At 45.3% G+C, this 24,996-nt stretch overlaps 1 protein-coding gene across 1 annotated transcript in view; it reads right to left on the bottom strand.

Moving 5' to 3' along the window:
* RASA1 (RAS p21 protein activator 1) overlaps positions 1–23,254 on the bottom strand; it is a 118,322-nt gene extending 95,068 nt beyond the window's left edge. Inside the window, exon 1 of the mRNA XM_073344424.2 lies at positions 22,513–23,254. Within this exon, the coding sequence (XP_073200525.1) occupies positions 22,513–22,937 (425 nt within the window). The 5' untranslated portion in view covers positions 22,938–23,254. The remainder of the gene's footprint in view (positions 1–22,512) is intronic.
* Positions 23,255–24,996: the final 1,742 nt, after the last annotated feature.

The following is a 24,996-nucleotide window of genomic DNA, read 5'->3' as shown; positions in this document are numbered from 1 at the left end:
ATTCTGCACACAGTATTTTAAAATTCTGCACATTTTATCAAAATAACACAATGTAATCAAACTTCCATTATTTTAGGAATTTAGTTCAAAATTCCTGTCAACAAGTATGTCTGTAACAATACAGACAACAAAAAAGATTCAGGAAATGTTTTTTGATAAATAGAGCCTTTACTAGGTATATTAATTCAGAACTTTGAGTAATAATTCATTTAAACTACAATACAGAAACATATTTCCTGCACCACTCAGAAGCAATGCAAAGGCTTGGAGAAGTCAGAGGTAACGGAGGAGCTGAGGGAGAGGGAAGTAATTGCTGGGAAGAAGCCTGGGAGTGAACCTGGAGGGTTGTTGGGTGTGGATGGGAGAAGTACAAAACAGGTTTTTTTGTTTTTGTTTTTTTGGGGGGGAGGAGGGATTGTTATGGAGTTGGGGAGCCGCCCCCATGTGGACTCTGGCTAAACCCTAGCCTCTCCCATTAGTCAGGCACATCTGCCTCTGTTCCATCCCCATGTGTTCCTGCACTCCACTATCATTCAGCCCCAACCATTGTTGTCACTCCATTAGTTCCTGTGACCCAGTCTGTCCCGCTCCAAGAGTCCTTCTGAACCCCAGTCTGTGACTCCCCCAGCAACCCCATGTTCCCAGCTCTATCCGGCCCCACCCCCATATCCTATGCCTCCTCACCTGGCCCCATGGGCAGGGCACTGCGAGGAAGGCAGCCCCTGCTCCTTTTCTCTCCACATCTGGCTGCTCCAGCCTATGACCCAGCTGCTCTTCTGGTGCCACATCAGCCCCTGCTGGGCAAAAAGTGTAATTGCAGTGTGACCCCGTCTCACAGCTTCCCTTTGCTTGCCTGTCACAATCAATTACTCTGCGCAGGGGGAGGGGGAGAGAACCTGCAGGAGATATTAATTCTGCACTTATGCAGTGGCACGGAAATTCCTCCAGAAGTAGTGTCTGTTAAAATAAATTCCTACAACTATTTCATTGAGAAGCTCTAGCACTTCCTGTGACAGATATGGCAATTCCATGTAATATCCTTGGAAGACTTTATTGTAGGGGTGGCCAACCTGAGCCGGAGAAGGAGTCAGAGTTTACCAATGTACATTGCCAAAGAGCTACAGTAATAAGTCAGCAGCCCCCTATCAGCTCACCTCCCCACCCCACTCCCAGCGCCTCCGACCCACTGGCAGCCCCACCGATCAGCGCCTCCCCCCCTCCCTCCCAGATCAGCTGTTTTGTGGTGTGCAGGAGGCTGTGGGGGGAGGGGGAGGTGTGGGAGCACGGCAGGCTCAGGAGAGTGGGCAGGAAGGGGTGGGGTGGGGGCAGGGCCTGTGGCAGAGCCAGGGGTTGAGCAGTGAGCACCCCCTGGCCCATTGGAAAGTTGGTGCCTGTAGCTCCAGCCCCGGAGTCAGTGCCTCTACAAGGAGCCGCACCTTAACTTCTGAAGAGCCGCATGTGGCTCCAGAGCCACAGGTTGGCCACCCCTGCTTTACTGTATTGATTTTCTATATTATTGTAGGCCAGGATTGTATGGATCTCCTCCAGTGGAAGATGTGACAGATATGAGACCTGGAAATTCAAAAGACTATACTGAAAGTGTGTCGTATAACTACGGACTTTTGGGACAATACAAGTATGTTTACACTGTAATATATGCCCAGAGTTTGCGAGACTCAAGCTCACAGACCTAGTGCTTGAATGGTCACACTGAATATTAACCCTAGATTTAGAATTTCTGGACCAGGATCTTACATCGGCACTCAGGCATCTACACAGCACTACAAAGACCCAAATCAAACCAGCCTCTCTCAAGCTTCTTTGCACCCTTCCCAGCTGTAACATCTCTAGACATTTGTTTGTGAACTGTAGGAAAACTTGTCCGTCCTGCAGCACTTTACAGGAACTTGTCATAGCCCGCTAATACTGAGCTGAGCTTCTGAGCTGTCTTTTGGGTCTGCATACTCCTGGCAACTGGAGCCAGCAACATAGAGGAGTCACCATTTGAAGAACTTGTCCTGTTTGGGCTTTTACTTCTGTTTCAAAAAAGAGACAGAGCATCCATGAGACACCGGAGGGATATTTGGCAACATTTTAAGATCTACTAAAGGCATCTGTTGGAGGATGACGACAACACGGATGTGCCAGACTTGAACTGGCTGATGCTGCTCCAAACTCTCAGTATAGCTGCTAATTCTCCCATGTAGACTAGCACTTCTGGAGCAGGGCCACAAGCACAAACTGGTGGGACCACATCGTCATGTAGCCCTGGGATGACCAGCAATGGGCTCCAGAACGTTCTCATGAAAAAAGCTACATTTCTGGAGCTCTGTGGGCAGCTTAATCTGACCCTCCAGCATAACACACACGAGGGCAGCTGTGTTGGTCCAGAAGCAGGTTGCTACGATCATCTGAAAGCTAGCAACTTCACACTGCTACAGGTCCATTGCTAACCTGTTTGGTGTTGGAAAGTCAACTGTGGGTAAAGTGGTGGTGGAGGCTTCTGGGGCAATCAGGTATGTGATTTACCTAAAGGTGGAGTGCATAAACAATATCCCCAAAGTAATTACTGGGTTTAAGAGAATGGGGTTTCCAAACTGTGGCAGGGCCATTGATGACACTCATCTGCCCAGAGTTTGCCCTCTTCATGGAGCATGAATACATAAACCACAAAGGGTACTACTCCATTGTTATGCAGGCCTTTGTGGACCACAAATGCAGATTTATGGACACCAACATGGACTGAACTGGAAAAGTTCACAACGCCAATATTTTCCACCTATCAGGAGACTACTCTCACAGACAAGCTGGGACACTATTCCCACCAAATGACATTGTCCTCCAGTAACTGTCCCCACTATTATTCTAGGGGAGCACATATAACCCCTTTTGCCTCGTCTTATGAAACCATATCCTAATCTCAGAGGCCCTGGCAAAAGAAGATTTAATTACATTCGGGAGGTGGAAAATGGTAGTTAAAAGCGCATTTGGCAAACTGAAATCCTGTTAGCACTGTTTACTGAACGGTTTGGATTCCAGTGTCATCAATGCTGTCCACATTATTGTGGCTTGCTGTGCTCTTCACAATCTTTGTGAATCCAAAGCTGAGTCATTTGCCCCCGAATGCACCTATAACAGTAAGGGACCACTGAACTGGTACACTCAGCCAGAAAGTGCACCTCTCACAGCTGGAACAAGATGCACCCTGGCAACAGAAATCAGGGATGCTTTGTGCACCACACGATGGACTTGTATGAACCAATGGAAGAAGAATAGTATATTTACAGATGGATTTGTACAGCACTTTGTACAGTAAATGAAGTACTCACAGTACACTATGAATGGGGTAGGCTGGAGACTATCATTGTAATTGTGGATGAGATGACTGCTTAAACAATAGGGGAATGGGGGTTTGTGTGACATGAATTGTGGATTTTCATTATGGACTGATTTGAACACATGCATTGAGAAAATGTGTTTGGCTAGAACTTCCAAGTTGTGCTTTATCGTTTCTTTATCTTTACTCTTTGAAATACACATTATATGATGCAATGCAGTGATGGTAGTAAACTTTTTAAATAAAATAAAAGCCTTTATTTGTGAACATACCCTTATTATGAAAAACAATATTCAAGCATTGTTTGGCAAGCCAGCTGCCATTGTGATGCCAAAACTCCAGTAATAAACCAACACCAAAACCAGTAATAAAGTGCATAACAAACACTGAACAGTGCAAAACAGAGAAGCCAATGCAAGCGAACAAATTCTCTACTTTTGCATGTCTGCTGGCCCCTATTCTCTTTCCCTTTCTAGCACATTTAGCATACACTTGGTGCCGCTGCAGGGGGGCACATTTGCCCTGTCCAGTTAGCATTCAGTCCCAGTTGCACAGGCCACCCAACTGTGATATTGTCCAATGTATTCTTGGTCTGCAGGACATGGTACCATGGAGAGGACTCAGGACATGGTGTCAGTGGAGCAGGAGCCTGAAATCTTGTGGCCATTAGCGTAAGCAGTCTCTCAAACAGGTCTTTCTGTTGTGCTCCATCTTTGTCCCTTAGGCAACATTCCTGCTCCAGAAACTGTGTTGCAAGTCTCTTCTTGTGCTCTGTTGCCTGTCTATGCTTTTCCACTTGCCATGAATCTTTTTCCCTTTGATACTGCACCTGTTTGTTGCCTCTGTCAAGGATGTCCACCATAAACTCACCACTGAGCACTTAGTCTGTGACAGTTCAAAATCCGATGCTCCTGGTGCAGTGTGGCTGAGCTGCTGAGGTGAAGAGGCCTGAAAGCAGATAAAAAGTATATATTGTCCCTTTCCTTCAAAAAAGGTTCAATGCATCCTCGGAGAAAAGTGCCTGTGCAATCTCAAGATTACAGTTTTACTTTGAAGAATTCAGTCTCAATACAGTCTTAGAGGAACGCTTCACCTCATCCCAGAAGCTCCATAGACACAAATGAGGGCTTTTCTACATTTAAAACGCTGCAGCAGCACAACTGTAGCAGAGTCACTGTAGTGCTTCAGCACAGACACTACCTCCACTGGCAGGAGAGGTCCTCCCATCAGCATAGGTAATCCACCTCCCCAAGAGGCATTAGCTAGCAATTCTTCCATTGACCTAGTGCTGTCTACATTGGGACTTAGGTCGACTTAACAATACCGCTCAGGGATGTGGATTTTTCATATCTGACTCACGCAGTTCAACTGACCTAATTTTCTAGTGTACATCAGGCATAAATTAAGTACAGTCAAAAGAGTGCACACACATTGGTAATTTGAAATTTACAAAAATGCTTTATGTTTAAAAATTGAAAACCATTGTAGCGGGTGAGAAAAGAGATGTGTGCATCTCAGCATTCCATATTCTGGAGAACATAATCCTGGGTGTTCGTGAATGATAAAAGGACATTCTATTCCAAGCTACTGGTGGCAAGCTAGCAGTCTTTGCCACACAGGTTTTCAAATGTATAGGGTCTGAGCAACAACCCTGCAGGTGTTGTGGGCTGGGGTCCTACAGAGGAGGGCCCAGAAAATATACCCTACTTCAAGATGTGATTATGTATCTGAAGTTCCTACTGTGGGAAAAGTTTGCATGCAGAATTCAGTCAAAATTCATGACAGAATCAACAGGACAGTGTGTTAACATCCACATGGATTCTTCCTACAGCTGACTCTGACTATATCTACCTACTGACTATATGTAAACACATGATAATGCAGGCTCCCAAAGAACATAGCCAGTCCCTCCTCCCCAGACATATTTCTGGACTGCATACAACCACCTGCCTTACTTCTAACATTGATTTCCTCCTCCCCCACCACTCCAATACAGTTTACTGTTTACAAGCAGCTAGTAACACTGAGCATGGCCTATTTCTCCGGTTCGGCATACTACAAGGGGAGGCAACATATAGTCCTTACTTTTAACACCCCAGCACACCTTTTTGCAAGTATCTACCAAAAATTAAACATTATATGCTTGTTTAGTTATTTCCACTTCCCAGTCACTATTTTGAATTCCACGGGGGGGGGGGGGGGGAGTCGACACCAAAGTACTAGCATGGATTCCACCATTAGCAGATACACACAGTTACAATAAAAATGGGATTTGGTCATAAACCGGAAATCTCTCCCTTTCGTATATTAACAACATGGACCCAGAACACTTACCAGGCTCCAGGGCTATTTCGGTCTCTTGTTTCTTCTGCCAGTCCCACGGCAGACTGCTCTTCCGGGGGTCAAACAGCTCCTCTAAGAATATGCTGCAGCTGCTTTGGCAGCAAAGCCTCCTCAGGATCGGTGTGAGCACCAGAGTCACTTTGCTAGTGTGATCTGGTGCCTGCTGACTCCCCTTCTATCCTATACTAGATTTGGGGATCAGAAGGTAGCCATCCTAGCTGACTAGGCTATTGTGAACCACTGTGGGCTCAGTGCTTGTCATAGTACCCAGCTCCAAGTCAAAGTCTTTGTAAAAGAGGAAGGATGACAGGGAGTTCCCAGAGGTGTGGATCACCTGGCTTTCCAGTAGTCGCTCTTCAGATGCTTATTATGTTCCCTGCACTGGTCACCGGTCCATTGAATCCCCAACTCTATGAACTTGTCTGCTATTTCTTGGTACACATGATTATTTCTGATACTCTTACTGAATTCGAACTTCTTGTCACACTAGAGACTTACCAGAATGGACTGTGGTCCCATGACTTGGTAGCAGCGATCTTGGTAAAGGACGTCTTGTTGGTGGCCATAGCTAATACAAGATAGTAAAATTTTACTCTAAGCTTGCAGCTCAAATAGAAGGGTTAAATGCCAAGCATCCGCACTTGAATCAGGAAGTTGCTTGTTGTTTCCTGGGAGTCAATTGACTAGTCTTGAAATGAAAGGATAGATACACTGGCCCATGGGATTGTGGGACAGCACTGGCAGACTGTCAGAACACTAGTCTGGGGACCTGGGCCCCAGCTGTGTCCACACTGCAAAACAATGCACGGTGGACCTGAATGACTGGAGTCCCATAGGGACTTGGATCCACTCCTCTTACAAGGTCCTATGACCCAAGTCCAGCGGGCTTACTGACTTGAGTCAGATAGATTTCTGCATAGATGGAAGCAGGGTTTGGGCTTGAGACTGAGTTTCAGCCCAAGCTCACATTGTAGTGTAGACACATCCTAAGTGTCACACACCAGGAAATCCACTTAGGGAGCTGTTAATGCAAATTCACCAACTTTTGTTATGCAAAAACCCAACCTTTTGAAGCTACGCCCTGAGGAGAGAGTTATTGTCCGTTGATTTCTTATTACGTCAATGCCAAGATCAAAGGCCTGAGCTGTACAGAGAAATTTCTCATCTGCCCAGGTTCTGTTCTGGTTCTAGATTTAAGATAGATGAACTTGTAACCTTGAAATCCCTGGTCAGGAGGGAGTGAGCCACTGTTAGAAAGCAGAAAGCTAAAGTGGGTGCCCTTGGTGGACCACCCCGGGGCAAATACATGACACCTCCATGCTTTGGAGCAAGGGCTTAAAATTTTTCAGGGAAGGTTGCTTTATGCCAGGGATGTCCTTTTCCTTTTCTGCACAAAAAACACCCAAATTTGGCTGTAAAAAACCCCCTGCAGTTTGCATGTGATTAGTAGAGACTTATTAAAGTTCTGCAGGGAAGAGTCTGACTGCATTGGGAACGCTCCATCCCAGGGATGCAGGGGCTGAGTGGGACTTTCCCTGCAATTATTGCTATGGGCCACTGTACCAGTGGAGCTGAGAGAAGGAAGAATGAAAGCACAGGACAGACAATTCTCCCCTAGCTAGTGCCCAAGCAGTGTGGAGGAAGGGGGCGGAGGGGAGGGGAACAGATTGGGGTGACTGAGCAGTGAAGAGAACACTACTGGGATTTGAAGCTGGTCAGGGGATGGAGGGGACTTGGTGGAGTTGTGAAAGTAATCCATTAATGTTTGCGCGGCACTCAGGTACAATTATGATGACCTCCATACAAAAGTTCATGAGGAAATTAATAATTCTATTTTCAGAGCAAGTTTCCAATGGTGTGCATAAAGCAAGCACGGGTCCATACAGTCAATGAGCACTATCCATCCCATGAATAAGGGAGGGGGTCTTGTGGAAAAAAAACAGCATGTGATCATGTAATTCAAGAATGTATCATAATTAAGGCTCCATTTTTGTCACAGATTCCATGGTTTTCCATGACCTCTGTGACTTCTGCAGTGGCTGGTGCACCTGGCCCAGGGGCCACCTGAGCAGCTCGGGCAGCCCCCGGGACAGGTGCACCGGTCGCTGCTGGAGCAGTCTCGGGTCTATTCCTGAGGGCATGATGTGCCAAAAAAAATAAAATTCTGTGCACAATATTTTAAAATTCTGCAAATTTTATTTGTGAAATAAATGTGGAGGCTCCAGCCTGGCATTGTGGAGCACAGGCCACTGGCTGCAGAGGTGGGAGATCACTCTGCAGCTTCCCCCTGGGACACAGACTCAGTGGTGAGGCTGCACCCAGGCCTGCCTCAGAAATACCCCAGGGCCCTGCCCCTCCATGCCAGGTGCACCAGGTGTGAGCAGGCAGGCTCAGCAAGGCAGGATCTAAGTTTGGAAAGGCTGAGTGTGGGGGGAACCAGGGATGGGTTAAGAGAGTTCCATGTGGGGCAATCTGGGTGCGGGCGCCTCAGTGGGGGATCTGAATGCACAGGGACTTGTTGGGAGGTTTTGGGTGCAATAGCAATGGGACTCTGCAGGAGGGTCCACGTGAAGGTGGTTGGGGCTCAGCATGGGGGGAGATAGAGCTCAGCAGCGGGGTCTGGGTGTGGGAGGCTCAGTGGGGGGTCAAGATGCTGGGGGCGTGGGACTCAGTGGAGTGGGGATCCAGGTGCAACTGGTTGGGGCTTGGTGGGGTGGGAATCCAGGTGAGCGTGGCTCGTCTGGGTGGTCCAGGTGCAGGGGGAGTGGGACGCATTGGGAGGTTCTGAGTGCAGGGGGGTAAGGCTCACCAGGAGAGCCTGGGTATGGGGGGACTCCAGCCTTGGATGCAGGGCGATGCTTACTCTGGGAGAGGGCTCCAAGAAGGGCAACAGCAACTCCCCTCCCGCAGCTCCTACCTCCATGTGCTGCCTCTTCCTGCAGGCATCATCCCCACAGCTCCCATTGACTGCGGTTCTCAGCCAATCGGAGTGGCAGAACCGGGGCTTGGGGTGGAGCGGAGGCAGCACATGGAGCTAGGGTTGCTGCTTCCCAGGAGCTGAGATATTTCCCAGGGAATGCCTTACTGCTAAACGATGAACTAGCAATTGGCTGAGCCCTCAAGAGTTAACTCTCACACTCTACAAGGCAGCAGGAAAGGAGGGAGGGCAGGCAGACACACACACCCTGTGTGTGTTTGAGAGAAAGAGATGCAGATTTCCCCTTTAAGTATGAAGAGTGGGGTCAGAAGTACAATACCTTGTCAATTAGATCAGCAAGCTGAGACCCGGAGGGCAGCAGCTCCCTCCCTCCCTCCCTCCCTCCCTCCGTGTGTCCCGCCTGCTCTATGGAAGATGGAGTAAGCGGGGTGCAGGAGCAGCGGGGAGGGGGACACCCTGACGTTAGCCCCTCTCTTCTTCCCCCCCCTCCCCCCCCACAGCAAGCAGGAGTCTCAGGGAGTAGTTCCAAGGCAGGGGGCAGGAGCAGCACCTGTCAGTGGGGGGAGGGACAGCTAAACCGCTAGCTTTATTCCAATATTGCTATCCCATACATAACATTATAGCTTATTCCTCTTCCTGTAAGGGCATAGCTACACTAGAGAGTTTACAATGGCATAACTACATTTTTAACGTAGCAGCTCTAAGCCGAGAGGAGAGATTTATTCACCCCCCTAAATGACATAAGCTGTAGTGTAAACAAGCTCTAAGTCACTTTTATATAGATATAAAACTGCATTCACATTAGGGAGTTGTACCACTATAACTTTTTCAGTTTTTTTAAAAAAATAAAACAGAACTGCAGACTTATGAACAACCTCCATTCCTGAGGTATCTGTAATTCTGAAACGTTCATAACTCTGAACAAAACATTCTGGGTGTTCTTTCAAAAGTTTACAACTGAATATTGATTTAATACAGTTTTGAAACTTTACTATGCGGAAGAAAAATTGTGCTTTTAACCACCTTAATTTAAATGGAACAAGCACAGAAAGTTTACTTACCTTGTCAAAAAAAATTTTTTTAAACTTTCCCTTTATTTGTTTAGTAGTTTACTTTTAACACAGTACTGAACTGCATTTGCGATTTTTTTTTGGGGGGGGGGGAGGGGGGTGTCTCTGCTGCTACCTGATTGCATATTTCCAGTTCCAAATGAGGTGTGTGGTTGACCAGTTAGTTCATAACTCTGGTGTTTGTAACTCTGAGGTTCTACTGTAGATTACAAAAACAAAACAAAGCCAACCCAACCCACACATATCCCTAACCGTATGTAGACCAGGTCTCAAAAAAGCTGCTGAAACTACCAAGGAGCAAAAGGTAAGATAAGAGTAACAACTCTAAGCCCTTCCTTGGAATCTGATGAAAGAAATTTGACTTCTTAGCCACTGATGGACTTGTGGCTGGATTCATTTTCTACAGGAAGTGTAACCATACCCAAAGGGGGAAAGTACACTACAAGAGTTTAAGGGCTTGTCTACACCGGCAAGTTTTGTCGATGAAACTAATGTCAACAAAGAAAAATCGACAAAAGCAAATTCGCCAAAGCGTGTCTACATTTGTTCCCTCTGTCAACAGATCGTGTCCACATTCGGGGCACCTTTGTCGACAGCAAGAGCAATGTATCGTGGGTATACATCCCACAGTGCCTGGTGACACCATCCGTCACTAGATGTTGTGGGAATGAGGAAATGGAGTGCGGCGGGAATGGGAATGCGGAAATGGAATGCTGGGATGTACAAAATGTACAGTCTTGCACCGCTTTGTGTCCCACCCCTCCAAAGGTCTCTGGCTTTCTTTCGCGCTGTTTTTCCAACTGTCATTCTTCTGTAGTGCGCACCAGCATCTGCAGTGAGAGAGGATGGATCCCGCACGCTTTCTCCCATGCACTGTTAGCTGTCTTGAGGACATCGCGCATGGCAGCAAAACTACTCGCAAAGTTAGCAGAGGATGAATCACAGGCATCTGAGTGTGATATGGACGGCAGCAACTTATCAGTGCTTTGTGCATTCACAAAGCAACTGCATATGGTAGAGCATCACTTTCGGGCTAGGGAAAAAAAGCACTCATTGGTGGGATCACATTGTCATACAGGTGTGGGATGACGACCAGTGGGTACAGAACTTTAGGATGCGTAAAGCAACCTTCATGGAGCTATGTGCTGAGCTGGCCCCCAACCTGTGGCGCAAGTAAGGACACCAGATTGAGAGATACCCTTCCAGTAGAGAAGCGTGTCGCAATCGCTGTGTGGAAGCTGGCAAATCCAGACTGCTACCGGTCAGTCACAAATCAATTTGGAGTGGGAAGTCCACTGTTGAAGCTGTATTACTCCAAGTGTGCAGAGTAATAAATCGCATCCTTTGCTGCACAGGACTGTGACTCTGGGAAACGTGCATGACATAGTGGATGGCTTTGCAGAGATGGGTTTCTCTAACTGTGGCAGTGCCATTGATGGCACATGCATTCCAATTTTAGCACCAGACCACCTTGCCTCTGAATACATCGATGGGAAGTGATACTTCTCCATGGTGTTGTAGGCGCTTGTGGATCACCGGGGGCGTTTCACGGACATCATTGCAGCCTGGTCTGGAAAGGTGCATGACAGTGGCCTGTACAGAAAGCTGCAGGTGGGGACTTTCTTTCCAGACCACATTTGCACAGTAGGGGATGTGGAAATGCCCACAGTAATCCTGGGATACCCAGTTTACCCCTTACGGCCCTGGCTCATGAAACCTTACACAGGGCACCTGGACGTCAGCAAGGAGCGTTTTAACAACAGGCTGAGCAGGTGCTGCATGGTAGTCAAATGTGCCTTTGGCCATCTGAAAACTCACTGGAGGTGTCTCAATGGCAGGCTAGACCTTATCGAGGATAATATTCCCAGGGTCATAGCCACGTGCTGCACTCTGCATAATCTGTGTGAATCTAAGACTGAAATGTTTGCTCAGGTGTAGAGTACTGAGGCAGAGCGCTTGGCCGCACAGTTTGAACTGCCAGATGCTAGGGCTGCCAGAGGAGCCTAGAGGGCTGATATTAACATCAGAGAGGTTTTGAGGAACCACTTTGACAATGAGTGGCAGTAACACATGTCTGCTTGGGAGTTGCTTCCCTGTTATATCTATGTACAATTTTGGGGCCCAAGATCCGTGCAATACAATGCTTTCGAAGCCTGTACCCGAGAGTGAATAGATTGCTATACGCTTTTGTAGAACACAGAATAAAAACGCTGTAGCATTAAATAACTTAGCCCTTATTTATTGTTAAAAGGGGTAAAACCTCACAACTGTGCGTAGCTCCAGCTATCATTGTGAAAGCTGCGAGAGGGGGTGGAGTGATGGGGAAACTCAGGAGTGTTGTAGAGTGAAAAGGAATGTGTGGGCATAGAGGGGGGTGGGGCTGGGAAAGAACTGTGCATCTCCTGCAGAAGCACTCGAACTCATACCTGCTTAGTCTGCAGCTGTATCAGTCTGCAGACTTGAGCATCTCTGTCCGATCCTCCATAACTTTTATAATCCGCTCTGTTGCTTGCCTAGCAAAAGCAGCACTCTCTTTTCTCTCCTGCCTTTCGGCTTTCCAGCACTCTTTCCGTGTCCTGGTCTGTCTCTCATTGCGCTGCAGCACTTCGCGGAACATCTCCTCTTTGCCGCGCCTAGGATTTTTTCTTATCTGTCAGAGCCAGTCCGCACAGGTGCGTGATGTGTTCTTCAAGGTCTGTGCTGAAAAGAAGAGGGACTGTTACATTCCAACAAATAACAAACATTTTAGTAAAAAGGGTATTTTGCTAGTAGAAATCACTTTCTGAGACTCTAGGCAGGCACACAGCTCCGCGAGCACCCCAATAATGGTGAGTTTTGGGAGTGGGGGGAAGGTGGTTGTGCGTATGGACAAAAAGGTCTCAGATTGCAGGGGAACTCTGCAGGGAATTAATTATAAAATTATCCCACAATTTTTCACAGGCAGCCAACCTGCTAACTGACATCTCACTGATGAGGCTGACTAGGGAAACCAGGGTTCAGCTTCTGAATGCTTGCGGCTTTCACCCCAGTCTATATGCAGCTCAGCTATGTGCCGCTTTGATCCCAGCTCCAGTGATTGCTAAATGGCATGGTACAGTTTCCTACAATGGGGGACCTAACAAGTCTACAACCCCTTGGAATCTGCGGCTGAGGATTAACAAGTACCTCCTGGAAACTTTCCAGAGCCTCTCTCTGGAGGATTCCCTGCAGGTCTCGATGTCCATCGACATCCTGCTTGGCCATGCAGATTAGCTACACACTACCTGCCTTCCACTTTCTGCTTCCCTACAGAAGCCACAGCAACTTACCTGGAGTCTTATCTGCTTCCTGCTGAGCACTTCTGGAGTTGAGAAAAGTTCCTGGCTGCATGCCCCACCAGGCGACCCTGCTGGGAGCACCACAGCCTCTTCTAGCTTGACTTCTTCATCCACAAGTTCAGCCTCAGGGTTACCCCCACTTTCATCAGCCTGCAAAGTATCCACGGGGCAATCTGCGATGGAGGCGGGGTCACCACCGAGGACAGCATTCAGCTCCTTATAGAAACAGCAGGTTTTAGGTGCACCACTGAAGTGAGGATTCACCTCGCACCTTATGGTACGCCTACCTCAGCTCCTTTATCTTCACTCTGCGCTGCTGCGTGTCCCGATTGTAGCCCTTTTCACACAAGCCTCGAGAAATTTGCCCATTTGTGTCCCGATTCCTACGGGTCACTTTCGCACCTGTGACTGAACAGACTCCTTTCCCCATATACTGATCAGATCCAACAACTCAGAGGTGGTCCAAGCGAGAGCATGTTTGGGGAATAGCCAGCCATGCTCACGTGGGAAGCTCCTCTGGGAAGCCAGTAAACAGGAAATGAGATTTAGAAGTCCCAGGGCTTGCAACGGGGAGGGTCGGGTGGGCTGCAGGGCAGCAGAGTTCTAACTACTGACCAGAGTGGCAGCAGGGGAATTGTGGGATACTTTCTGGAGGCCAATAAATTTTTTTTAAAAAGCTGTGATGTCTACACTGGCTGTTTGTCAACAATAAAGGGAGGGGAAAAGACAAGTCTCTTGCAGGGGTGTATGTTTTTTGTTGCCAAAACTAGGTTTTTTTTCCAAAAAAGTGACCTTGTAGTGTGTACACTATCGCTGTTTTGTCGCCAAAAGCCAGTTTCTGGTGATAAAACTTGCAAGTGTAGACAAGCCCTAAGAAACTTCCCAAATTTGAAGCAGCAATTGAAGTTATCCTTTAGGAAATGTACCTTTCTGTAGAGTTGTTTTTCTAAATATCCTACAATGGAAGGGATTAAAAATGTATATAGAACACATGAGATTGTACAAAAATTGAGACAAATGCTCATGCTTTGGAGCATAAAGCCAATTACTAACTAATCGGTCCAAGAAAGAGTACCTGGTGGAAAAATGTGTCCTTTTTTCGCTGGGAGGAAGCGAGGTAAAGAGAAAAGGCATGATACATTGGACTTCTCACCTATAACCAACAGATTCCATTCTCTGGCAAATTTATTCAGCTGTGACTTATGCGTTATATATGAAAGATCTTCACAAATATGTATTTAAAAAGAACTACAGAGCACATAATTAAATTCTCTATTTACTGTTTAGATCAAGTGACACTCTTCTGGTGTTAAATAAATGTTTGTTCCTTAACCAAAAACCTGCACATTGTTCTTTGAACTTTTCCCATCCTCAAATGCTGCTCTATTTTTGTTTTTAGATTTGAAACTTCCATTTTTACATTTTGTACCTCATCCTTTAAAAAAAATTGTAGTTTTACATATTATTTAACTTCCTATCTTTCTTTCACTTTTTTTTTTTAAAACAGTTGGACAAGATAGTCTTGAACATGAAGAATATATTAAGACCACATTTCTGTTGTAGTAAAGAAAATGAGGACTAAATGGCTCTGTGGAAAGCAGTGGACGTGATATATCTTGACTTTAGCAAAGCTTTTGATGCGGTGTCCCACAGTATTCTTGCCAGCAAGTTAAAGTTTGGATTGGATGAATGGTCTATAAGGTGGATAGAAAACTGGCTAGATTGTCAGCGTCAAGGGGTGGGTAGTGATCAACAGCCTGATATCTAGTTGGCAGCTGATATCAAGCACAGTACCCCAGGGGTCGGTCTTGGGGCCGATTATGTTGAACATCTTTATTAATGATCTGGATGATGGGATGGATTGCACCCTCAGCAAGTTCGCAGATGACACTAAGCTGGAGGGAGAGGTAGATATGCTGGAGGATAGGGATAGGGTCCAGAGTGACCTAGACAAATTAGAAGATTGGGCCAAAAGAAATCTGATGAGGTTCAACAAGGACAAGTGCAGAGCCCTGCACTTAGGACGGAAGAATCCCAGGCACCGCTACAGGCTAGGGACAGACTGGCTAAGCAGCAGCTTTGCAGAAAAGGACCTGGGGATTACAGTGGATGAGAAGCTGGATATGAGTCAGCAGTGTGCCCTTGTTGCCAAGAAGGCTAATGGCATATTGGGCTGCATTAGTAGGAGCACTGCCAGCAGATCAAGGGAAGTAATTATTCCCCTCTATTCAGCACTGGTGATGCCACATCTGGAGTATTGTGTCCAGTTTTGGGCCCCTCACTACGGAAAGGATGTGAACAAATTGGAGACCAGTGGAGGGCAATGAAAACAATCAGGGAGCTGGGCATATGACTTACAAGGAGAGGCTGAAGGAACTGGGCTTGTTTAGTCTGCAGAAGAGTTTGGGGGGGAGGGGCGGATTTGATAGCAGCCTTCAACTACCTGAAGGGGGGTTCCAAAGAGGATGGAGTTCGGCTGTTCTCAGTGGTGGCAGATGACAGAACAAGGCGAATGGTCCCAAGTTGCAATGGGGGAGGTCTAGGTTGGATATTAGGAAATGCTATTTCACTAGGAGTGTGGTGAAGCACTGGAATGAGTTACCTAGGGAGGTGGTGGAATCTCCATCCTTAGAGGTTTTTAAGGCCCGACTTGACAAAGCACTGGCTGGGATGAATTAGTTGGTGTTGGTCCTACTTTGAGCAGGGGGTTGGATTCTAAGACCTGCTGCGGTCTCTCTCTTCCAACCCTAATCTTCTATGATTTTAAAGAATATCCTCACAAACATTCTACTTTGTAATTATTTATAAATCATTAAACCTGGCCGTATTTATGCTGCCCCAGTTAATCTGGTCAAAAAACTACCCAGACTGACAATTTTAGAAAATTATGAATAACTAAATTACTATACAAAAGCATGTTCTTCACTCACATGTAATCTTAAAAATCTTGAGCACATAGATGTACAATTTTACAAATAAGTTTTCTTCTCTTTCCATTATACTGCAGGATCAGGTTTTGATAAGACAAAATACACTACCTAAGAAGAACTTTATTTGTAGGTATTATCTGTCTACCACATTAATTTCCTAAAGAGAGGAAAAAGAAACTTCACACACTAAAAAGAGACAAATTATATCATTTATTGTTTCTTTTTATTTCTATTGCTATACAGAAAAAAAAATGTATGACATTAAGACTATTTCCTGGGACTTGCATTGAATTCTCCGGCATACATAAATTTAACTACCAAGAAGGTGATTTTATGTCCTAGAATTTTTAAACGTATGGACGCCAGCAATTCTACTGTAGAACTGCGCACACATTCTCTCTCCGGTGCAGTATTTTTTTTCTCACCCTTGCTGCTGAAACAGACTGAAGTTCTATAGAATTTTGTAGATGTTACTTATTACACTCATTTGATAAAACCTACACTTCACACTAACATCAGATATAATAATGTTTCACTTCCACTTACACTTTTTTTTGTTTAATATTCTCCCACACACTGCAGTCTCATGTTTTAGCTGTTTTCTTCACCATCTTTTATTATTTAATATTTCGTCTCAACAGGTAACAAAAAATATCAGTAAAGATATATCAGCTTGGGATATGTTTTGAACACGATTTTATGACAAGCAACTTTACTCTATGAAGCTGCTGGCTCTCTCTTCAAATTCAACACAAGCATCTTCTGATAATCGCTATTCAAAAAATGTACCATATAAAAGTGAAAATTTCTCTGGGAAATACTGCAACTTCTGCTACTGCCACCAAATCAGCACTGTAAAACTTAGAAGAATGACTGCTATACTGTAAAACTGACCTAATTCTTGTAAATTAAATAGAACTGCTACAGAAAGCAACAGACTAGACAGCATTCCTTCAAAACTTTTAGAAATGCTTCTTTTCAAGGGAGATGGGAGGAGGTGGAGGCAGCAACTCTAGAAGCAGCTTCAACAGGGCCAGGGAAGTGAGGAAAGCACTCCTTTTTTCACACATCTCATCCCCATTACCCAGCAGTAAAAAACAGGTTTCAGAGTAACAGCCGTGTTAGTCTGTATTCGCAAAAAGAAAAGGAGTACTTGTGGCACCTTAGAGACTAACCAATTTATTTGAGCATGAGCTTTCGCTGTAGCTCACGAAAGCTCATGCTCAAATAAATTGGTTAGTCTCTAAGGTGCCACAAGTACTCCTTTTCTTTTTTCAGTAAAAAACAGAGTATGTATTTGCTATTGCCAGTTCTGCAGCAGAACAGCGAAAGATACAACACTCAGGTCAGTTTCACGCTTGCTGTTCAAAGAGTTTATGAAGACATGAAATTGACCCAATTTCTTAGGAATTTCACTCAGGCTACATCTACGCTACATCTACACTACAGCACTTACAGCAGCACCAATTTCGCTGAGCCACTTTAGCACTTGTGGTGGAGATGCATGAGAGGCAGTAGCTTGTTGGCGGGAGAAGCTTCCCTGACACAGTACTGTTTACACCGGCGCTTAGGATGGAATAATTTATGTCGCTCAGGGCTGTGAATTACTCAGACCCCGAGCAATGTAAGTTATATCAAAGTAACCTGTAGCAGAGACAAGGTCTCAGCTTTTTGGAGGAAGAGAATTTGGGGGTAAAAATAAAATAGAAAATCCTTCTCTTCCCCTCCCTCTTTTCCCAATGTCCAGAAAAGTAGAGGTAAGAAAGAGAAACATTCCCCCTTTTTCCCCAACAGCTGGTACTGGGTAGAGGAAGCTCCAACTTTATTAGGTGCTAGCTAACCAAGAGCAACACACCTTCTCTCAGAAGAGTACATTTAAGGCATCCTAGTAAGAAGTGCAGAGCTTTTCCATGCTTCACTGCCTTACCCCTATCTTCCTTTGCATTAGTTTCCACGTGACTAGTACACTTATAAAGACCTGTATGTCTACACTGCTGCTGGAAGCGAGCTTCTGAGCACAGATAGACAGACTTGTGCTAACTGGGCTCAAGCTAGCACACTACAAATAGCAATGTGGATGTTGCAGCTGGGATGGCAGCTCAGGATTTCAAGCCCGCCTGATGCCCTTGGACTGAGCTTGGGTGGAGAGCCTGAGTCTCCACCAGAGCTGCAATGTCCACAATGCAATTTTTAGTGCAGCAGCTTTATTACTGGTGACAATATACAAACGAGGAAGAATAGAATTGACTTTTAGATTCCAGCTTTAGTTTTCCCGACTAGGAGTTGGAAGATGTATCTTTATACTGGTAACATGAGAAAAAGTTATATGGAAATTATAAATATATGAAGCCAAACAATGGTTGCATAGAAAGATATTATTCAAAGTAGAATCGCTGTAAGGTTCAATAACCTTCAAGGCTAGCAAAGAAGGTTGTATATCAGCAGTTCCCCAAACAAGGTCTGTCGCATCTTTTCCAGTAATGCTTGGATACCAGGTTGCTAACTCCACCCATTTAATTCAGCCCTCAACCAGGATGCTTGTAGAAGTGCAGAAGCCACTACTAGTGGCTATTGTAACATAAAATATACTGCCTCCTACTCCAGACCCAAGAGTAACCATCACCAAGACCATCACTAGTAGTAACAAGAAACACCCCCGACCTTTGATACATATGTAAAATATTTTATTATTAAAAGAATGAAAAGGTTACATTTACTGAACATGAACAAACCACAACATGCTCCCCCTATAAAATGGATGAATTAACTAGTGGAAAGTGGGAAAGGGTGGAGTTTGCAGTGTCTTTAAACTAGTGGAATATTAGAATAACTTTGTTTTTAAAATTTAAATTGTGATCATGTTTTAAGCGGTTAACGTTTAACTTAGGTCTAAAGGAACAGTAATTAAACCTGTAATTTAGACCTCTTATTAGACCTGCTTTATTGTTTCAAACTGATATAGAATATTAATCCTTATTTTGTTTCTTATAAGTTACACTTTGAGAGATCAATTAATATTGAAGACATTATTTACTCAGAGTCTTACAATATACTGCTAAAGAAGAAACAGCCCTTAGGAGCACATATTAAATCCTAGCCTCATAAGTGGTCAAGTCATATAATTTATTGATTGGTATCAGCAATACAAAGGCACTTTTGTTTGCACTCTATAAAAATGGGTGGTGATGGTGCTGGGAAGGGGATAAAACTAAAAGGATACAAAGTACTGTCAACTTCCACACCTAAAATTACTATAACAAAGATTGGAAATGGGTAAGTTTTCCTCAGTCTGTTTACTTTGTGTAAATTCTGTGTCACTGTTTTTTCCTGTACAATCACATAATTTCCCATTTGTTTGGGTCTTTCACATCAAGAGGAGAAAAAAAATTAAAATACAGAAAAGGAATTCTAAAATAAAAATAAAACCAAACAAGTAGACAGAGGCAGGTGTAGTTAGTTCCCTGAAACAACTTCTGAAATTAACTAAATTTCAAATTGGTGGTCTAATTTCATGCTTATAAGGAATATAAAAATGAGATTTTACAATATTTGAAGAGTACATTAAAGAATTTCTAGACATTAAAAGGAAAACACCCACCTATACAATTGAGCCATGATCCAGCACAGTCTTATGCATATGCTTAACTTTGATCATGTGAGTAGTCCCACTTACTAATGCAAGTAAAGTTCAGTACATACATAAGTGTTTGCAAGATTGGAGCCTTCTTAGTCTTTGAAAAGTATACATCTATAAAGTTACTGCTTTGCTGTAGACTAGAGAGCATGTTACAATTAGTAATTGCTGTCATGCCGGCAAATTTATCATGTGCTGCGACAGAATTGTAGAAATTGGTTACATTTAATAAAGTGTTGGCAGTCACAATGAAATTTATTTTAGATTAGTGATTATTCATAGCTCTAAATAGCCACCCAATCCCCTAACACAATCATTCCAAAAACAATAGGCACTTTCAAGATATCTGCCTATACTGCCATTTGAGAAATATGTTTACAGCCGAAGAGAGGCAGTATTGTCTAGCAGACAGGGCAATGAACTGGGAGTCAGAAGTCTGGGTTCTCCATCTACCAGTAACTTACTATGTGACCCTGATTGGACAAGTCATTTCACCTCTCTGCGCCTTCATTTCCCTTCTCACCCTTTGTCTGTTTAATTTAGATTTTTTTAAAAATCTCTTTGTGGCCAGGACTGTCTCTTACTATGTGTTTTTACAGTTCTTAGAATAATGAGGCCCTGATCTTCAGGAACTGTTACAATCAATCAATAAATAAATCATTGGAAAGACTGATAAGGTTAAAAAACATGTTTTATATTAAACTCTATACCCTCATTCTTGTACAATGGCTACGTCTTATGCCATTATCGTCCTGAACCCTGGAAAAAGAAACTAGAATTCATGGGGATCTTTAACGGTCTCTGATATCTGAGACATTACAGAATGCAAAAGATTTTTTTCTCCTGTACTGGTACTAAACAAGAACCTTCACAGAAGTATATGAGAGTCTATTTTATTTACTTTATTTAAAAACTCATTTAGTGTCAGCCAGAAGTACAGAAAGCTAGGATAAGGTATATTTTATAGCTATGCAAATTTCATTTTATCTTTATACACACAAAACAAGAGGCAGCTTTTGCATCTTTTCAGCAGTGAAATGGGTAAATGACTGTGGGGAAGTAGGAAATAGAGGAAGCTTCTGAAAGCCCTAAATTCACATGCACAGAAGAAGGCAAGAAGAATTTTAAGTTAAACTCAAGAATGATAAATGTTGTAGAAAGTGCAAATGAACACAACACTTTCATCTGACAAACTGTCAAGACTACATTAGCACACTCTTGGATAAACATTATCAGCAATAATCTGAATATTTTTCATTGTAAATTGATTACTACTTTTACACCTTTAGCTCTAATTTATCCAAAATATAAAAATTCACCTTAACTTAGTTAATGCTTGATTCCTAAATACCAACCTAAAACATGTCAAACAATTTTGTTTCTGGGACAATAGACACACTTCAGTGTAATTGTCTGTCCTAATATAAACCTTGAAATTGCTTTATGTAAACATTTCGACACCTTATAAGTGGGCTATTACTACCTCCCGATTTCTTGCATTTAGAGTCATCACTAATTGTACACACAAATGCTGCTCACTAATGATATTCATTCAAGAATCAGATAACATAATACATATAAAACACAACAATTTTCCTGGATAACAGGTGTAAGATTTCCCTTAATACTATCAACACTACAGGAATTCTTTTTGAGCTAATGGAAAGACAAGCACAGTGAAATCTTACTGTAAACACCGACTATTGCTGTTACTCAATTCCCATTACTTTTCAAACAATCCAATTAAACACAAAAGCCTTTAAAGTCAGCTGAAAGTCATGCTATTAAATTTATTGTTTATGAAAAATAAATACCAATACTTTAAAATGCTAAGACATTTAATTATATCAACTTTTAAAAGGTACAATCTATAAATTTTTGTGTGTAGTTCCACGCAGCATGCATATGAAAGGTTTTCTTATATTTCAGAAAGACTAAGGACTGCTTAATTTTCCTACCAAAAAATCATAAAATGGTTACACTGTATATATCTATATTCTCACAATGACTACTTACTACTACATTTTGAAAGAGTCTGAAAATGGATAACGTGCTCCCAAAAATTGACAAAGCTTCTTAAGGGCTAGCTTAATAATGATCTGAGCTTTCCATTCCTTTTGTGGCACTATTTACCATTTGTGAAGATTCACAGTACTGCAATTAGTACTGAAAACCCAGAAGACTAAATCAAATATCTAGTTGAGTGTTTGCCATACTGTTTTTTCTAGCCTCCTGGAGGATTTCTTTGATCATTTTAAACATGAGACTCTAAAACCCACAGATTTCATACCCTTATAGTTCTAGGCTACTTGAACAAAATGGAAACAGCAAGGCACACAACTTACCCTCAAAACGTATACATAAACACAGTATGAGCAGTAATATGTAACTTAGCAGGGGGGTGACAGACAAGACACAGGCTGGCATCCAACTCTACTTGGGGAGCACAGGAGCGTTTCAGACTTTCCAATGCTCTGGGTGTCTCTAAACCTTAGACTGTCAGATGCTAGGACTGGACGACAGGGGATGGATCACCACAAGTGACCTGTTCCGTTCACTCCCTCTGAACCACCTGGCATTGGCTGTTGTCAGAAGACAGGACACTGGGCTAGATAGACCATTAGTCTGACCCAGTATGGCCGTTCTTATGGGCGTCCATACAAGTGAGCCGCTGTCCAGGCTGAGGACCCACTCCATCTGGAAACACCGATTCCAGCAGCCCTCAGTGCCAATACTTCAGCCCTTTCCATGCGAGCAACTGACTGAGCCTATTTAAACAGGATCCCGGGGGCGGGTGCAAAACTTTCAGGGCCTGGCCGGAGTTTGACACACACTTTCCACTGGGAAGGGGGGGGAGGGGTTGAGTCGCCGCAGAGCCGGCTCCTGTCCCCCTCGGAGGGGCAGCAAGCGGGGCGGCCAGGAGCGGAGGGGGCAGTTACTCACTGGTTAGTCGGGGGCGCGGTGAGCGGGATGGCCACCTCCTCCTCTTCGTACTCCGGCCCGTCCAGCGAGTCTCCTTCATCCACGGTGCCCAGCCCCCCTACCAGCGGCAGGGGCGGGGGCGGCAGCGGCGGGAAGCCCTCAGCGGCCGGCCCTCCTGCGGGGCCGGGTTCCTGCGGGGCAAGCGCCCCCCTGGGCACCTCCTGCTCCAGCCCGGCGGCCACCGCGCCGCCTCCCGCCGCCGGAGGAGCAGGCCCCGAGCCCAGGGCCAGGAGTCCCAGCGCCGGGCACAAAGGGGGACCGGCGCCCAGGCTACCCGCGCCGGAGCCCTGCGGCCCCTTGGCCCGGCACAGGGTAGGGCAGTGCCCCGGCTCCCCAGCGGCGCTCGCCGAGCCGCCCTCCTCGCCTCCAGCCTCGGCCGCCATCATGGTGAGCCTCGCCCCCTCCGCACGCCGGGCAGGAGGCGAGCGAGGGGCAGAGACCCCCCGCCCCCCCCGGAACGGGGAGCGGAGCCGGGACTGGGACGAGCGAACTTCCCCGGCGGCGGCGGCTGCTGCGAACAATACCCGGCTGGGCGGGGGCTGGATTCAGGGCAGCGCGGCAGGGCCACGGCGCGGCTACCTCATCCCCTTGCGCCCGGGAGGGGAGCGGCTCCCGCGGAGACTCACCCCGCCCGCCCGAGCGCAGCTTCGGAACGGGCACGGGCCAGCCTGGGCGGGGAAGGCAGGGAGACAGGCGAGCGGCTCCCTTCGCAGTGCGCATGCGCGCCCGGGCCGTCCGCGGGGGTGGGGGGCAGGCTGAGCGCGCGCCCGGGGGCGCGCCCCTGTGGCTGCTGCCGGCTCTGAGTCAGGGAGCAAGGTAAAAGCTGGATTCACCTGGAGCCTTGCAGGGACCGCGCGTGGGGGAAAACCAAGAGCTGGAGCTACCTGAAGCATAATGATTTTTGGCCCTTGGGCTGCAACGTCAAAGTAGAGGACACACCTAGCCCTTCAGGGAGACGGGCAGCTCAGTGGTTTGAGTATTGGCCTGCTAAACCCAGGGTTGCAAGTTCAATCCTTAAGGGGGTCATTTAGGGCTCTGGGGCAAAAATTGGGGATTGGTCCTGCTTGGAGCAGGTCCTCCTGAGGTCCCTTCCAACCCTAATATTCTATGAGTCTATTGCACCCCAAATTCTGCCCCTGGCATATCCTGACCATTTTGCTTCCAACTCCCCAAGTTTTACTGCCTAAATAAAGAACATAGACCTTTTGAATCTCACCAGTGCAGCTCTGATTCACACCGGTGCAACAACAGCACCTCTAAAAAAACATTCTAGGGCTTGGGTCCTCTTGGATTAACTTGCCAGATGTGTGCTTTTGCACCACTGTTGCACCAGCATACACTGGGATCTGGATTAGTCTAGTGAACTAAGAAAAGCTGCAAATGCACCCTGTAAAACTGGGCAGCCAAACCTTAACCAGGTATAACAGGATCCTGGAATCCAGACAGAGTTTTATCCTGCAGCTTTCTTGTATTAGGATGTGTTAGAGTACAGATTGTGTTTGGTTTTGGTTTGTTTTTTGTGGAATAGTAAAAACAGCCCACTTGTTTTCTATTTTGATGGTACCATTTCTGAGTTTGTGGCCTAAATTGGGCTAGATTGACAGGAATCAGATCCAGGTTCTTGCAGTAGTGTTACTTTAGGATCCAGCTTTTTTTGTGCACTAGAACCTGCTGGGCACGACTCCTTCTTCCACTTTTTTCTAATACCTCTTAAGAGAGGGAGGAACACTGCACTTTCCCTTTCTATGTTGTCATGTCCATTCCTGTGCCTCTGAACCATGTTCAGCAAAGCAGGGCTTGGAGTGCTGAGCGGAAGTACTTAAAGACTAAAGAACCAGCCTGGTGGAATAGAACCTACTATATAAAACTGTTGCTTATGTAGGGTGGCAATTCATAATCATTTACCCACGCTGAAGAAATGTGCTGTCGGAATTGCAGGCCTACATAACAACAACAGTCTGCATGTTCCATTGAGAAATCTACACTGGTTAATTCACCTATTTTTTTCTTCAAAATGTCAAAAGTATGCAGATGATATTGCCACAGTAACAATAAAACATACTGTATATTTGTTTGGCTATTATGACATAAGTAGTGCATGTTTTAAGAGTTGCATGAACAATTCATTTTACTATTAACAATGTATTCCTGTATACCTTGTGACAGGATAGCCAATGTTAGTATGGTGGGTCCTGCACTTTTCTTGGCAGGGGACTAAGATACTACCCCTTGCCTCTGTTCTTGGGGCACCAAGGGCCCCACTAGTGGACCAGGAAGGTGGTAGAGAAGGGAAGCAGGCTAGGTGTGCTCCTCACTCTGAGCCCCAGCCCCTCTTCCCCCTTGGGTGGGTACCTTCAGTCCTTAGATGGTGGGGAAGGGTCTCCCTGGTTTTTCAAAACACACCTCCACACTCCAGTCCCCTCTCCTTCCTCCTCCTCTCTGACT

Source organism: Lepidochelys kempii, chromosome 5 (assembly GCF_965140285.1).
Source record: "Lepidochelys kempii isolate rLepKem1 chromosome 5, rLepKem1.hap1, whole genome shotgun sequence".
In the NCBI taxonomy this organism is placed as follows: Eukaryota; Metazoa; Chordata; order Testudines; family Cheloniidae; genus Lepidochelys; species Lepidochelys kempii.
Note: the sequence above shows the minus strand (reverse complement) of the source record. Positions and strands in the feature narration are given on the sequence as shown.